Source organism: Dermochelys coriacea, chromosome 21 (assembly GCF_009764565.3).
Source record: "Dermochelys coriacea isolate rDerCor1 chromosome 21, rDerCor1.pri.v4, whole genome shotgun sequence".
In the NCBI taxonomy this organism is placed as follows: Eukaryota; Metazoa; Chordata; order Testudines; family Dermochelyidae; genus Dermochelys; species Dermochelys coriacea.
Genome location: NC_050088.1, coordinates 18,257,519 through 18,274,230, shown reverse-complemented (window position 1 = coordinate 18,274,230; position 16,712 = coordinate 18,257,519). Strand labels below are relative to the sequence as shown.

The 16,712-nt window shown below is 43.3% G+C and overlaps 1 protein-coding gene and 1 long non-coding RNA gene across 6 annotated transcripts in view; one reads left to right on the top strand and one right to left on the bottom strand.

The window, feature by feature from the left end:
- IPO9 (importin 9) overlaps positions 1-9,917 on the bottom strand; it is a 167,120-nt gene extending 157,203 nt beyond the window's left edge. For 3 of the 5 annotated variants that reach the window (XR_005289802.2, XM_043500709.1, XM_043500711.1), the window contains exon 1: positions 9,654-9,867. Coding sequence is in view for 4 of the 5 variants with exons in the window: in XM_043500709.1 (XP_043356644.1) it covers positions 9,654-9,786 (133 nt within the window). In the remaining variant the exon portion in view is untranslated. Of the gene's footprint in view, positions 1-9,653 lie in introns of all 5 variants that reach the window. The other 2 variants (XM_038379590.2, XM_038379586.2) reach the window with 2 other exon arrangements.
- A 901-nt stretch (positions 9,918-10,818) lies between these two features.
- LOC119846228 lies at positions 10,819-11,832 on the top strand. Its single transcript, XR_005289803.2, has 2 exons — positions 10,819-11,121; positions 11,396-11,832. It is a non-coding gene; the product is annotated as an uncharacterized LOC119846228 (long non-coding RNA).
- Positions 11,833-16,712: the final 4,880 nt, after the last annotated feature.

The window sequence follows — 16,712 nt, the reverse complement described above, 5'->3', positions numbered from 1 at the left end:
AGTACTCCTTTTCTTTTTGTGAGATGAAGTGTGTTAGTGAATTTCCTAACTTTTTGAACAGAAAGAGAAATCATCTAGATAGGAGTTAGTGGTCATTTAGGCAATTGTAGTTATCATGTAGGTTTGCAGTTGAGATATTACAGTGGTTAGCTAATATATAGTAATACTTAGCTCTTACAAAGCACTTTTCATCAGCAGGTCTCAAAGCGCTTTACCAATCAGAGAAACATCATTATCCAAATTGTGCATTTAGGAAAACTGAGGCACAGAGAAAGGACATGACTTGGAAGGGTCCCTCCCATATATCCTGGCACACACATGGGGGCAGGAAAAGTGACTAACAATTCCAGAGCAGCAGGGATACCCAGATTCCAGTTCACATGAGGCAGGCAGGGAGGGAGCGGAGTTCAGATTGAGCCCTCCTGAGATCTTGGCACTCACACAGAAAAGAAAATGAGGTTGACAAGTGCCCCCAACCCTATTCCCCCAGTTTCTGTTCAACCCATCTCCATGTCACACAACGCCTCTCCTCCCATATCACCCATCCCCATTTATTCCCCTCCCCCCCAGTAAGCATTTGCACATGTAAATTTTGTTCTTTTCAAAAATAGTTTGAACACCTTTTGAATTTTCTGCTGTATTCAGACTACACTTGCCCTCAGTTTAAAAAAAACCCAACTCTCTGACAGAGGCAGTTGGCAGCAACATGATTGCATTTCATTTTTAGGTTTCTACCAATAGTGGGGTCCACCTTACAGTGCCTGGGTGTTGTTCAACTTCAACACACAGTACATCTCCCTGAGTCACCCAGATCCTCTGAAAATTGGCTGTCTAGAAACCCTCTTACATTCTCTATCTGCACATGCCCAGTATAATTTCTTTGGTGCATGAATGTTAGGATTGAGCATATCCGTAGAGTTTAAATCTCCACTCAGTAATGTTCACACTATTGCTTCCCAAAAGGGGTAGTGGGTGCCAAGCACCAGCTAGGATATCAAGCAGTTGAGACCCTTTGGGGTGGATTAGAGCCATAGTTTCACCCTGAAGTGTACACCAACACATGCTGGTAGAATAGGATTGACCATAAGAAATGCTGTTTTCTCAACTGGCTGACTCTTGGATGATCCCGGCTCAAATGACCCCAAATTTGGATCACTAACCCTACCCCATATCCCTATGAGGCACATCAAATTCCAAAGCAATTCCAAGTAAGCATGCAGATTGTAAAGCACTTAGAGTCACCCTTGTAACAGAAAGGGCTTCAAAACCTTAACTAAGTGGAGCTGGTACCCCCCTATAAGATCACCATTTGAACTTGTTACTTTTATTAAACAGAGATTTGGCTTTGAGCAAATAGTAAAGTGGATCAAAATTAAAAGCTCTCATGGGTAATATACTTGGAGAATTTAGTTTTCTGTCTCCAACCCAAAAATAGTGGGCAGATCAGGGATGCAAGAAGCTTGGGTTCTTAGTTACTTAAAAAGTACTGCCCATTAAGTGATACTATGTAGGCTTTGCTGATTTGCAATAATTCCAACAGATAAAAAGTTAAATGTCATTGACAAATACTTTAGACTTCTGAAATGTTTTAGAAGTAATGTAAATAGAAAAAAAATTGGTTACATAACGGCTTTCTTCTCATCCTGAAAGAGTTAAAGCAACAATTAAAGTGAAATTTAAATGAGGACTATGTGAAAACTCAGAATTAAAATATATTGAAAACCAGAAGAGCCACTGGGGGGTGTGATAGTGTTCAAATTGCAGGGTAAGAAGAAACCCATCACCAATATTCTGCATAACACTCACTAGAATATTTAAGCTATCATCCCGTTCAGGCTGAAATTTTATTAAAAGTTAGTTCCCTGTCGGGCAGTGGTTCTCAACCGGGGGTCCATTTGCAGGCAGCCATTTGAACAGCAGAGAACAAGTCCATAAGCTCAGATCTGGGTAAACTGGTGCCAATTATTAATGGCTTCTCCCAACATTAAGAGAGAGACATACAAACGTGAAAGAAGTTTAAGTGCTGTTCGTCCTACTGCATTTCAAAATTAATTTCCTTAAATTTGCAAGCTATCTAAAATCTTTGTTTCCAGTAATAGGACTAGATACTATGCGATAAATGAAAAGGAGTACCCGTGGCACCTTAGAGACTAACAAATTTATTAGAGCATAAGCTTTCGTGAGCTACAGCTCAGTTCATCGGATGCATTTGGTGGAAAAAGCAGAGGAGAGATTTATATATATATACACACACACACACACACAGAGAACATGAAACAATGGGTTTATCATACACACTGTAAGGAGAGTGATCACTTAAGATAAACCATCACCAGCAGCAGGGGGGGGGAAAAGGGGAAAACCTTTCATGGTGACAAGCAAGGTAGGCTAATTCCAGCAGTTAACAAGAATATCAGAGGAACAGTGGGGGGTGGGGTGGGAGGGAGAAATACCATGGGGAAATAGTTTTACTTTGTGTAATGACTCATCCATTCCCAGTCTCTATTCAAGCCTAAGTTAATTGTATCCAGTTTGCAAATTAATTCCAATTCAGCAGTCTCTCGTTGGAGTCTGTTTTTGAAGCTTTTTTGTTGAAGTATAGCCACTCTTAGGTCTGTGATCGAGTGACCAGAGAGATTGAAGTGTTCTCCAACTGGTTTTGAATGTTATAATTCTTGACGTCTGATTTGTGTCCATTCTTTTACGTAGAGACTGTCCTTGCAACAAAGCCCATTGCCAACTCTGTCCACATATCTATTCAGGGGATACCATCATAGGGCCTAATCACATCAGCCACACTATCAGAGGCTCGTTCACCTGCGCATCTACCAATGTGATATGCCATCATGTGCCAGCAATGCCCCTCTGCCATTTACATTGGCCAAACTGGACAGTCTCTACGTAAAAGAATGAATGGACACAAATCAGACATCAAGAATTATAACATTCAAAAACCAGTTGGAGAACACTTCAATCTCTCTGGTCACTCGATCACAGACCTAAGAGTGGCTATACTTCAACAAAAAAGCTTCAAAAACAGACTCCAACGAGAGACTGCTGAATTGGAATTAATTTGCAAACTGGATACAATTAACTTAGGCTTGAATAGAGACTGGGAATGGATGAGTCATTACACAAAGTAAAACTATTTCCCCATGGTATTTCTCCCTCCCACCCCACCCCCCACTGTTCCTCTGATATTCTTGTTAACTGCTGGAATTAGCCTACCTTGCTTGTCACCTTGAAAGGTTTCCCCCCCCCTGCTGCTGGTGATGGTTTATCTTAAGTGATCACTCTCCTTACAGTGTGTATGATAAAACCATTGTTTCATGTTCTCTGTGTGCGTGTGTGTGTATATATAAATCTCTCCTCTGCTTTTTCCACCAAATGCATCCGATGAAGTGAGCTGTAGCTCACGAAAGCTTATGCTCTAATAAATTTGTTAGTCTCTAAGGTGCCACGGGTACTCCTTTTCTTTTTGCGAATACAGACTAACACGGCTGCTACTCTGAAACCTATGCGATAAATGTTTCTTGAATTCAAGGATATACTCATAGAGCTGGTCTACACTACATAGTTAGGTCACCATAAGGCAGCTTACATTGACTTAATTATGTCTACATTACAGCCTTCCTCCCGCCAAAGTAAGTGCTCTACTACACCGACATCATAACTTCACCTCCACGAGAGGCTCGGGACTTATGTTGTTGCAGTTAAGGCGACACAGTGTATGTGTAGACACTGCCTTACTTACAGGGGCTGTTGGCTGTCTTGTGAATTTCATTGCAGGAGCCATGAAACTGACAAGAAAACCAGGCAGCTAGAGCCCATCTGCCCCTCTACCCCCCCCCTTCCCTGGAGAGCTAGACCCCACTCCCAGCAGGAAGCTGGGGCAAGAATGGACCCTGCTCCCAGAGCGTGGCTGGGGCAAGAGGCCCAGGCAGCTGCACACAACTGGTCCCTGAGCCATGAAATTGACAAGGCTGCCTGGTGGGGAGTGGGTAGGGGCTGAGAAGTCCTGGGAGACTTCTCTCCCCCCTCCCCCAACTGTGAACAGGGAGGCGAGAAACCATGGGTGTCTTCCCACCCTCCCCGTCCTAGTGAGGACACACACCACCAACCCAAGGAGGGTAGTGTGGAAATGCACCTCCGCAGTAATTACTGCAGTGGCTGTAAGTCGACCTCATTTAGGTCAATTTACCTTTCTAGTGTAGATATCCCCATAGTAACATAAAGCCTACTATGCATGCACATCTACCAAAGCAGTGCTGTCAGAAAACTGTGGGGCCACAAACACACTATACGGCTGAAGCACAAGTTATGCAACAAAACAATGCCATGCAATCACTGTACCTGCAACAGATTCTTTGCTTGGAATAGATAGGCCCCAAGTTGTAGCTTAGGAATCTTGGAGTTCTAAAGCACCAAATGGTAAAATTCAGATGAACATTTCCTTAATTACAACCTCAGGAAAAGAAGATATTGGAAGAACATTTACAAGACTCTTGAACACAATACTCTAACCTGGGATGTATAATCCAAAATTCAATTCTTGAAAGGTTTATGCATACCAGTTACACACTACATTTACAGATGATTATGCAGGTCAGCTCATGCAACAAGTGATTTGATGGAAAAGCTAAAGGTTCAAATTTAAAAGCAATATAAAGCATCACAAATAAAGCAGAACTGACAGTGTCTTCTAATATAGCCTCCTGTTCCAAAAAAATCCAAAACTGATTACAGTTAAGTTTGATGAAGTACAAAACCCACCAAGGTAAAAGCAAGGAAATTTCCTGTAAAAGTAACCATATTTTGCACATCTGAACACCCTATATATGACAATAGCCAATAACTCGGACTCTAATGCCACCAGAAACCACCATACATACATAACAAAAATCTGTGCAGACATCACAGTTCTCTAAATCATAAAAATGCAAAACTATTACGCCAATCTTGACACACAAGGTTATTTCCTGAATTATTATTCAGAGGTTAGCATTAATGTTTTGCATTAGAATAATTAAAAGGAACATGGTGAATGCATTTTTACCCTCTTATAATTCAAGATGTGTGATATTTTCTGGAAGAGGTGTGGTGTATATGACCATCTCCAGTAGAGAAAGGCACTTAGAGAGAGAACAAAATACCCATTCTCCATTATTTATTCATATTACAGAATCATCTAACGGCTTCAACTGGTATCAGGGCCACACTGTGCTCGGCACTGTATGTACATACCATGAGGCAGCCCTTGCCATGAGGAGTTTTCAATCTAACTAGACAAGACAGACAAGGGGAGAAATAGAAGAATTACCATCATCTTACAGATGGGGAGATACAGCAATGATACACGTCAGATCAGGAGGTAGTAGTGGGGTAGTTCTGCTACCTTCTCTGCCTCACTCTTTCCACCACTGCTATGAAAAGCGGGTAAAAGGGAGGTCTGTGAAAGCTGTCACTATGCCAAAGAACCTGCTGTTCTTCTGAGAGGATCGTGTCCAGTGAGATCTCTATTGGAGCTGGGTTCTGCAGAGGAGGGGAGTCAGTTTTCCCTATGCCATTTATGGGGGCAGGTATTATTCTGAGAATACTATGAAGGGAGAGTAATACTTTGGGGGAGCTGGAATGGGAGGGATCAAGATGGCTGCCCTATCTCTCAGCTATCTCCCTGTACTGCCCACACTGTAACCCCTATACCAGTGGAAACCAAACTCTCCCCACAAGCCCCCTCAAGATCTACACAAGCTTCAGACTGGCTAACTCAGGAGCAGAACTAGGAGTCCCACTCCAGGCCCATCTACAACTGTTGTTATCCCTCTTCTCCGCTCCCCTTGCCTCCTGCTTTTCATCAGAGACGAAGGAGGTGAATGGCAGCTGCAGGCAGGTTAGAAGCAAAGCTGTCAGCTTGTCTGTCTGATGAAGACCCAGCACTAGGAAACAGGGACCTTGCTTTGGCTCAGATGACAATCCCTCATTTGGGCTGGAGCAGGACTTTGCAAGGGAGGGGAGCCACAAGGGGTGTTTGACAAGGGGTAAAGAGGAATACTACTTTGGGAGAAAGAGTGTAATTGTGATGCAGATATGACCACTCCAACCCCTTTACATGCATCCTATAGGATTGCTCCCAAGTCCCACCACTTACTCACTAACTCACCTCTGCCTTCTATAATTGTCTATAAGCATGCACGCACAGAACAGATGATATCACTGGCTCTCTACAGGCTGGTATTGGAATAAAGCACAGCATAGGAGAGCAAAAGTCACTGCCAAAAGATACTCAAGGTGCCCAAGGTGAAAATAAATGAAGTTCTATTGAATAAGCTGCAATAGTTCCACTTATCTCACTCCAGCTCTTTTTGGAGCAATGTAATGTTGTTTGAGCCTTATGAGAAGCATACCATTTTCAGAGGACTAACTGTTGATGTTTTTAATGGCATGTATCTGAAAATTGAACTAGAACACACAGAATTTCAGAAAACAACAATTTAAAAAAAAACTCTTAAAAAGAATGATTACTTACTTTACAGTAAATGTGGTTCTTTGAGGTGTTTTGTCCATGTGGATACAGTTAAAGATGCACTCACACCACATGAGACTGGAATCTTTTGACCAGCAGTGTCTTTTGGAGCCCATTCTGCATCTTGCATATTCTTGTATCCTCCTCCAACCCCAATGGTATGTAGGGCAGAGCAGCCCCAAACGCCTCAGTTCCGTCATTCAGGGTATGACTACACTACAGCAGCACAGCTATGGCAATGCAGCTGTACCACTGTAGACACTTCCTACATCGAGAGAAGGGGTTTTTCTATCAATGAAGTTAATTCACCTCTCCAAGAGGTGGTAGCTAGGTCAACTAAATTTTTCTGTCTCCCTAGCTACATCTACACTGGGGTTTAGATCAACCTAACTATATTGCACATGGTGTGAAATTTTTCACAGCCCTAAGCAAAAAAGCTAGGAAGATCTAATTTTTAAGTGCAGAACAGGTCTAATTCAGAATCCCAGCATATCTGAACTCTGAAGTGGCAATGGAGGGAGCACATTGGGATCCATACAGACAAAATATCTTGAACTACAATTAACATTCTTTCTTCAAGTCTTTGGCTGTGTGGTTCCCTCTTTTGACGAGTTAGCAATTCCCAGATTAATACAAAGGTCTGAGAAATCCTACCTAGCTATACCTAACTAAATACGGATTGAAGAATAGGTCTCAGATTCAGCATCTGATCTAGACACCAAATCTAGGCCACAAAGCTGGGAAACGGTATGGGCTAAGCTCGAAGTGGCTGCCCTGATACAGGAACAGTTCTCAGGCATGCTGAGGAGGTTGCCTGCGCTCTAACTGAGTGCCCTGATGCTTGAAGGAAGGAGCATATATGCTGCTAGTTGATAAATTGTGATCTGTTATGTGTTCCATTTGGGTTTGAGTGAGAGTTGGGAAAAACAGGGAGGTTGGTAGTTTTGTTTAAATTAAAGTAGGACACCACCTTGGTGAGGAATTCAGTACCACCTTATCCTTGTGGAAGACAATATGGGGGGGGGGGAATAGGAGGATGTCTGCCATTAGTGCTTTAGTCTCACTAACTCTCCTGCCTGAAGCAATAGCCACCAGTAAGACAGTTTTGAATGTGAGATGGTGAGGAAAGCACTTAGATAAGGAGTGTAAAGATGGATTCCATAAGAAATATGCAAGTTCTCCATAATCAAACATGTGCAGAGCCAAAAGAGAGTTCCCACCCGATTAGGTACACTGGCCTCTACCCCTGGAGCTAAGGGAAGTGCTCTGTAAACCAACAGGTAGAGACAGACCTTTATATTCCTTCAGATAGTCAATAAAGGACAACATGCTCACAGAAACACATACCCTGTCCACACTAAAATCAATGATAGCCAGTGAAATCAACAGAAGTAGGACTGACCCCAAAGGTATCCACAACAAGAATGATTAATAAATCTGGTTTACTACAATCCTACGCTATCACCCCCAATACTGCCAGTGCATGAGGTTTCAAGGAGATTCAGCTATATGGAGAATATCATGGATTAGCAACAAGATATTTATGATAATGAAAGAGAAAAAACAGTAAATTAAATATTTTCCTTTGCCTTCCAAGTTAATTGGCAATTTTCCAGGCAAACTCTCTGGTTCCAAAGTCAACTATGGAAAAGCTGATTTATTTCCAAAGCATTATGACAGGTTTCAGAGTAGCAGCCGTGTTAGTCTGTATTCACAAAAAGAAAAGGAGTACTTGTGGCACCTTAGAGACTAACAAATTTATTAGAGCATAAGCTTTCGTGAGCTACAGCTCACTTCGCATCCGATGAAGTGAGCTGTAGCTCACGAAAGCTTATGCTCTAATAAATTTGTTAGTCTCTAAGGTGCCACAAGTACTCCTTTTCTTTTTCCAAAGCATTACTTACTCTATTGACAAAAGTTGTGTTTATACTTGACATTGACTGCACCTATAGAAGTCTAATGCATCTACTAGTTCTGCAATGAAGCCTAAAAGCTTGGTACAAGAAACAGTTTTTATATAACAGCTTTATTTGGGCATAAGCTTTTGTGGATAAAAAACTCACTTCTTCAGATGCATGGAGTGAAAGTTACAGAAGAGGCATAAACAGCCACCAGACTCCTCATTGTTTTTGTGGATACAGACTAACACAGCTACCCCTCTGATACTTTTTATATTGTTTTATTTTTAAACATTACATGAAAGTCCCAAGTGATGGGGCTATCCTTTTTGGAAAATTAAATCTAGTAAGAGAAATACAAGGAAAACCATAAGAGCCACTCTTTCCTTTTGGTAATTTCATTACTCCTACTTTATACTGCCTCATACAAAGCAAAAACAAGACTGCTAATTACACCACTTAAATATTTAAAGACTTAACACAAAGTCTCTTTAGTCAAGCTCTACAAATTTAGCTCTTTTACTTCCCCCTCTTAAATTAAGACTTCCAGCCAGTTAACCCTTTGCTCCTTTTATGTCCCAAGCCATACAGAGTTACATAACGAAAAAATATATAAGCACTTGTAGATGAGATGGGGGGGGGGGGAGACATAGCTTGAAGCAAACTCCTGGAAGCAACTCAGGGAGAAAGTGAAAAGCAGCAGAGCACCCCACTTCTGAGCGGCCAGGAGGCTCTGCATCGGGGAAAAGAGATCGGAAACCCCTTTCCCTCCCGGCAGAGGAGGATGCGGTGGAGCTGCCAGTGCCTCTGACACAGACTAGCTAGAGCTTTATACAAAAGACGGAGGTTCCAGGCAGGGCCGAGGGGAAGCGCTCCACGAAGAGGGGGCAGGAAGCCTGGGCTCGCGACAGAGAGCCCCAGGGCTCGGCATCGGGCCCCCCCGCCGGTCACGCTTGCCTAGGGAATGGGCGCATCCCCAACTGGAGCCGCCCGGGGAGGAGCGGGGCTCCCGGAGGGAGAGCTCGGGGCTCCGGACGTGCGAGGCGCTGCTGGCGGGGCCTGGCCCCGCAGAGCGGTTGGCTGTGGTCCTGGGACGCAGGCCGGTGAAGAGGGGCGGAGGCAGCCCGGAGATGGGGGCCCGGCCCTGGCTGCCCCTCACCGTGCGGAGTCTCCGCTTGGGCCCGGGGCCGCGCCGGAGGGGTCCGTGCTGCAAGGGAAAGGCCCGGACTCACCCTCGGTCACCTCCAGCACCTTCACCTGCTCCTCGGCGGCCGCGCGCACGCCCTGCACCGGACACAGGATGCCGGTCAGCGTCTCCACCAGCGCCTCCTTCAGGCCCTGCGCCACCAGCCCCGCGCCCGCCATCCCGCCGCCGCCGCCGCCGCCCCGGCCGGCAGGCTCCACAGTACGGGCCGCCGCGCGCGCCAAACGCACTCAAGTCACGCAACGACGGCACGCGGAGCCTCCGAGGGAAGCCGGGAGCCGCGCACAGCGCCCCCGCCGGCCGGCGGGCGGACGGGCAGCTGCGCGGGTGAGGCGGTGCGGCCGGGAGCGGGGCGTCCTGGGGCGGTGCGCGGTGGGCCGGCGTGTGCCCTCCCTTTCTTAACACATCGTTTTTCTTACACGCCATGTTTTAATTTTTTCAAAATCAGTTGAAAAAACATAAATTGTACCACGTTGACCCCCACCTACGTTGTCAGATTTGCCCTTTTGATCCACCCTCCAAACTTCTGCCACTGAAGCTAATTAATTAATTATTATTAATTGGCTAATTAATTATTGGAATAACTGGTAGTGGTAGTAGACTGTTACCCTGTGTGTGAACCTCCTGCTTTCCCAAGGAGTTGTCATAGATAATTTGCAGACAGCAGTGCAATATTAGAGTCCCTCCTCCAAATCATAGAGGCACTAGAGGGTCTCATTAAAATGGCTGTAAGAGTTTTTTTTAACATGGGCAAAATGATGTATTTTTCTGTAACCTCATTCTCAGAAGCAGATGAACTATTTGAGCTGGATCTTTCCAAAATCTTTATCTTGATGCATACACCTGGCTGTCATAGAAACTTTCCGCCCAAACTGTTAAAGTTGGTAAAGTTATTTAAAAAAAATGGAAACAGAGTCTTATAATGTGCAGTGTTGGGCAACCTTAACTAACCACAGTACTACTTTTCCACCAAATGCATCCGATGAAGTGAGCTGTAGCTCCCGAAAGCTTATGCTCAAATAAATTTGTTACTTTCTAAGGTGCCACAAGTACTCCTTTTCTTTTCACAGTACTACTGTAACCTATGTGCCTAATAGGTAGATTTCAGAGTAGCAGCTGTGTTAGTCTGTATCCACAAAAAGAAAAGGAGGACTTGTGGCACCTTTTTAGTCTCTAAGGTGCCACAAGTCCTCCTTTTCTTTTTAATAGGGAGATATCTCTTTAAGAGATCCATTGGGGGGCGGTAGGAGGGAGCTGTGTCTGGGTCATTGTTGCTAGGTAGATTAAGCACACCACATCCAGAAGCTTCTGGAATTGGGTGATGTAGTTTTGGGTCTGCTCCAATAGGTTCCTGTTGGTGGAGTCAGACTCCAGGAGGGCCAGCAGTCAGGGCAGCTGGTTTGCAGAAGGCTACGTGCCCTGGGTGAGTTGAGAGAAGTTGAGCCCAGGAGCAGGAAGCAGGCTGGTGTCCCTACCTCTGAAGCATTTTGCAGCTGGTTAGTGATATTGTGAACCCTCAACAGGGAAGTATGGGCAGTGCTAATTATAGCAAGGAGAAACTGGAAGGGAAAAAATAACTTCTATTTTAATTGTATGCTTTTGATGTTGTTTTGATTTTAGCCAAACTGTTCTAGTTAAATTGTCTCAACTAGCCTGGGTCACCAACGTTTCTTTAAATGTAGTAATGGGGAAGGAGTCATTTCTGTTTTGCTATTCTCAGTTTTATATTTTCTTGTAACAGGGTTTTCTTTAAATCTATACACTTAACAGAGTGATTGGCTGGTAGTGATTTCAGCAGAAGAAGTCAGCATGGATCCAACTGAAGATTCGTACAAGCAAGTGGAGGAAAGATGTTGTTTTAGATTCAGCAGACTGTATAGATCCTGTGGCATCTTAAATTTGTTAAGTCTCTAAGGTGTCACAAGGAAGCCTTGGTTTTTGTTTTGTTTTTTTTTGCTGATATAGACTAACACGGCTACCACTGAAACCTGTATAGATGTTGGTGATCAAAGACTCTAACTTACACTTAGGTGAACAAAACCTAAGCTTTTGGGAACTCTCTGTTTCTTCTCTCTGTATTTCTGTGGGGATTGAACCATTCAATTTTAATTTGTTTTCTTTATTTATGTTTATGTATAACTGTGAAGATAATGTCTGTGGATTATAAAATCTTATGATAAAGAAACAAACTAATTTTTACAGCATGACATAGCGATTTTATAAAGTTATTTAGTTAAATTCATTTCTTTAGTTCCTTTTGGGACTTGAATGGGTTGAGGTTGACCCTGTGCAATCCTTGCTAAAAATCCTTAGAGACTGAACTCTGGGTCTCCAGCTACTTTCTGTGTGAGTTGGGGTTTTTTTTAGTCACTGGAGATGGGAAATGAAGTGAACTCTAGCCCACCCAAAGGTTACACTACCAGCCATGCTACTGAATCTGTCTGTAATACTGTTCTAACTCTAGATACACTTGCTTTTCATATACTTATCTAATACCTTCTTAAATCATACAAAGCTCTTGCTGTCAGTGATATTTTTCACAATGATTCCACAGACTAATTGTGTGTTTTATGAAAAAGGATTATAGTGGAGCAACAGCACCACTCTAGATATGAATGAGATTAACTTGCTGTTCAACAGTTGATTTTTCTAAGTGCTCTAAAACCCTTGTGCTTACTCTGCAAGCCCGAAAATTGGCTGTGGCTCATTGGGGCAATGTGTAGGGTTAGAAGTCAAAATTTAGGGTCATTTGAGCATTTGAGTGTCCCCAGATAAAGCCCTCACCAAAACATCATGTGACATCAACTTATGGAGAATTGTTATAACGGTAATGTCTGATGCATAATTTGGACAATAAGATTGTATTTGGGCTGACTTCGGCCTAGTTTTCTTGACAGGAGTGTAACATTGCCTTAGTGACCTTGTTATTATGTATAACTGCTGTATAGGACAAAGGGGAAGTTTTGGCCACTGTGCTTAAATTGAAGGACAATAGACACACAAAATGTGCTGCCAAAAGGCATTTAGGGAAAAGACAAGTAGAGAAAAACAGGAAAGTCCCAAAAAGTTCCTATGGCCCTATGCAGACAAAAGGGTCAAAGTGACCTAATTAAATATGCATAATCAATAGTAATAACCAATTAGAAAAGAGACATTAACATGAAAAAAGCAAGGACAGCAACAGTCATGCCAACTGAAGTTTTTTTTACATATATAAAATATGATAATGGTAATTGCAAAAAGAACTAATGAATACATAATTTGGCAGTGTATAAAATGTGGTTAATTGTAAGAGGTAGTCAAAGCTTTGTAGAAAAAAAAAATCCATTATGACCCGACTGTGCCCCAGAAAAAGGTAACTGGCCATTTCCTTTTTCTGTATAAAGAAAAGGAGTACTTGTGGCACCTTTAGAGACTAACATTTATTTGAGCATAAGCTTTCGTGAGCTTTTTTTTGTGATGCATCCGATGAAGTGAGCTGTAGCTCACGAAAGCTTATGCTCAAATAAATTTGTTAGTCTCTAAGGTGCCACAAGTACTCCTTTTTCTTTTTGCGAATACAGACTAACACGGCTGCTACTCTGAAACCTTTTTCTGTATGTCTGTCATTTATTACTGTAATAGTAATTGTAAATGCAAGGCATACTTTTGGTTCAAACAAAAGTTTGAATTAATAAACCTGAGTGTCTCAACCCCAAGTGTGTGTCATTCTCACCCGACAAACATTTTATGGTCTTATAACCTTTTTGTGTTCACCTAGGGTTCAAACTATTGCATTTTGCTACCCCAAGTTGATGTCACCTGTGCAGGTTTCAACTCGGACAGTGTTTAGCAATGTGTGCTTTTGGAGAAGCAATATTTCAGTGTTGTTTGGGATTAAGATTAGATTTCCACAGTAGTTCCAGCCTGGTTGTTGAGCTAGAGAAAGTGATTGGTGCATGCACTGTAGTGATGCTGCTCTGTGACCTTCAGTCAGGGTGCATGTTTTAGCCATTTAACGTCAGCCATACACGTTGACTTGAGTTCAAGTCTACTCTTGGCAGATCTCTGAGAATGTCTGATGTGTATTGGGGAAGGAGCTTCATTTCAGACATTTGCACCACAAGCAGAGCTTTTTCATTAAGAACTTTTTCAGTGTTGATAAATACAAAGTAATGCACAATAGAAAACACAATCCCAACTATACATACAAAATGATGGGGTCTAAATTAGCTGTTACCACTCATGAAAGAGATCTTGGAGTCATTGGGGATAGTTCCTTAAAAACATCTGCTCAATGTGCAGCAGTTGTCAAAAAAGCAAACAGACAGTTAGGAAATATTAGAAAAGGGATTCCTAGAATCATAGAACCATATTGATAGTACAGAAAATATCAGTGCCACTATATATATCTATTGTATGCCCACACCTTGAATACTGTGTGCAGTTCTGGTCATCCTATCTCAAAAAATATATATTCGAATTGGAAACGGTACGGAGAAGGGCAACAAAAATGAATAAGGGTATGAAACAGCTTCCCAATGACAGGTTTCAGAGTAGCAGCCGTGTTAGTCTGTATTCGCAAAAAGAAAAGCAGTACTTGTGGCACCTTAGAGACTAACAAATTTATTTGAGCATAAGCTTTCGTGAGCTACAGCTCACTTCATCCCTAGTCCCAGAGCACCCACGGAGTCAGCACCTATGGATAGAGGGCTGTAAAATCATGAATGGTGTAGAGAAAGTGATTAGGGAAGTGTTATTTACCCCTTTACGTAACACAAGAACCAAGGATTACCCAATTAAATTAATAGGCAGCAGGTTTTAAACAACCAAACAAAAGTACTACTTCATACAACGCATAGTCAATCTGTGTAACTCAATGCCAGGGGATGTTGTGAAGGCCAAAAGTATAACTGGGGTCAAAAAAGAATGAGATATGGTCATGGAGAATTGGTCCATTTATAGCTATTAGCCAAGATGGTCAGGGATACAATCACATCCTCTGGGTGTCCTAAGTCTACAACTGCTAGAAGCTGGGAGTGGATGATAGTTGATGGCTCACTCCACAGGTGCCAACTTCTCCTGGTGCTGGTGGGTGCTCAACCCCCCCCCCCCCCCGCCCCGCCCTGCCCCCATTCCAACCCCTTCCCCAAAATCCCTGTCCCAACTCCACCCCCTCCCTGCCCCTATTGGACTCCTTCTCCAAATCCCCGCCCGGGCCCTGCCTCTTCCCTGCCTCCTCCCCTGAGCATGCCGCTTTCCTGCTCCTCCTTCCCATAGCTTGTTACGCCACAAAATAGCTGTTTCTCAGCAGCAAGCACTGGGAGGAGAAACGGGGATGTGGTGCGCTCACGGGCGGAGGTGAGCTGCAGTGGGGAGCTTGACTGCCAGTGGGTGCAGAGCACCCACCAATTTTTCCCTGTGGGTGCTCCAGCCCCGGAGCAGCCACAGAGTCCACGCCTATAGCTCACTCTAAGTGACCTATTGGGTTCATTCCCTCTGAAGCCCCTGGCATTGGCTATCATTGGAAGACAGGATCCTGGGCTAGATGGACCACTGTTCTGACCCTGTATGGCTGTTGTTATAACTGGTATTTCGAAGTGCTCTAAAACCCTCACACCATGTTCAGATTATTTGGAAAACTGCTGTGCCTCTGTGACGTGATGCCCTATATTCTTCATAGAGATACTGTCATGATCTGAACATGGCCATAACTAAGATATGTTTTATGTAAGATGGATCATGTGAGGTATTCTGGGAAAGGTTATGGTGTCCTAACTATGATTATCCTATTTGTATGCATATATCATTTTTGTATCTGAAGTTGGAAATATTATCTATGTACCTATTACAATTGTCTTTACACCTGGGGAATGCCCACCAGACAAACTGCAATCAGCCTAGATGGGCTATTAGGGGAAACAATGGGACTTTGAAGATGCTACTCTCCCACCTTCCTGGGATGCTGCAAACAACTTCTGACTCATGGCTGCTTTGGCACTGCAGGGCCATGAGATCATGTCACCTGGTACTGGATTTCATCTTGAACTACTACTATTTTTCCCCTATAGAGGGTGGGGTTCAAACAGGGAAACAAGGGATTCTTGTCATATGTAAATTCTATTTAAGGCAAGGAAGTGAGTTAATCGGAGTTCATTCACACTGAATCCCCACTGAATGTCTACACTTGCCCTTTAAAACGCAAAATGTCCCTCTTATGCGCTAAAACTGTGGGAGCGTCTATACTTGTTAATGACTTTTTGTGGTGAAACTCAGAAGTTTCACCGCAGAAAGAAAACCACCTTCACAAGAGGCATATAGTTCTTTTCTTTTTGCACTGTTGTGAAAATGAAGACACATTCTACCTGTGTAAACACCTTTTGGCATCCAGAGGATATCCCTCTGTTCGAAAAGTGACCACGCTGGCCAGCATCTCTGTTGTTCTGACACCAGGTAAATGGACATCCCTCCCCTTCCCCTTAAAGCCCTGGGAAGTTTGAAACTCCCTTTCCCTTTGCTTGTAGATGTGGCGGGAAAGTAGCCAGACAGCAAGTTTAAAAAAAAAAAAATGCCATGAAAGAAACAAGGAAGTAATGGGGCTGCTGGGACATGAAGCAGTGCAGTGCAGCACAGGGCACTGAGCAGGGACCCAGAATGCCTTCCGCTCATCCCCCCTTCCCACAAGACCTATAAAAAGAAAAGGAGTACTTGTGGCACCTTAGAGACTAACATTTATTAGAGCATAAGCTTTCGTGAGCTACAGCTCACTTCATCGGATGCATTTGGTGGAAAAAACAGAGGAGAGATTTATATACACACACAGAGAACATGAAACAATGGGTTTATCATACGCACTGTAAGGAGAGGTTTCAGAGTAGCAGCCGTGTTAGTCTGTATTCTCAAAAAGAAAAGGAGTACTTGTGGCACCTTAGAGACTAACAAATTTATTAGAGCATAAGCTTTCGTGAGCTACAGCTCACTTGCTGTAGCTCACGAAAGCTTATGCTCTAATAAATTTGTTAGTCTCTAAGGTGCCACAAGTACTCCTTTTCTTACTGTAAGGAGAGTGATCACTTAAGATAAGCCATCACCAGCAGCGGGGGGGGGA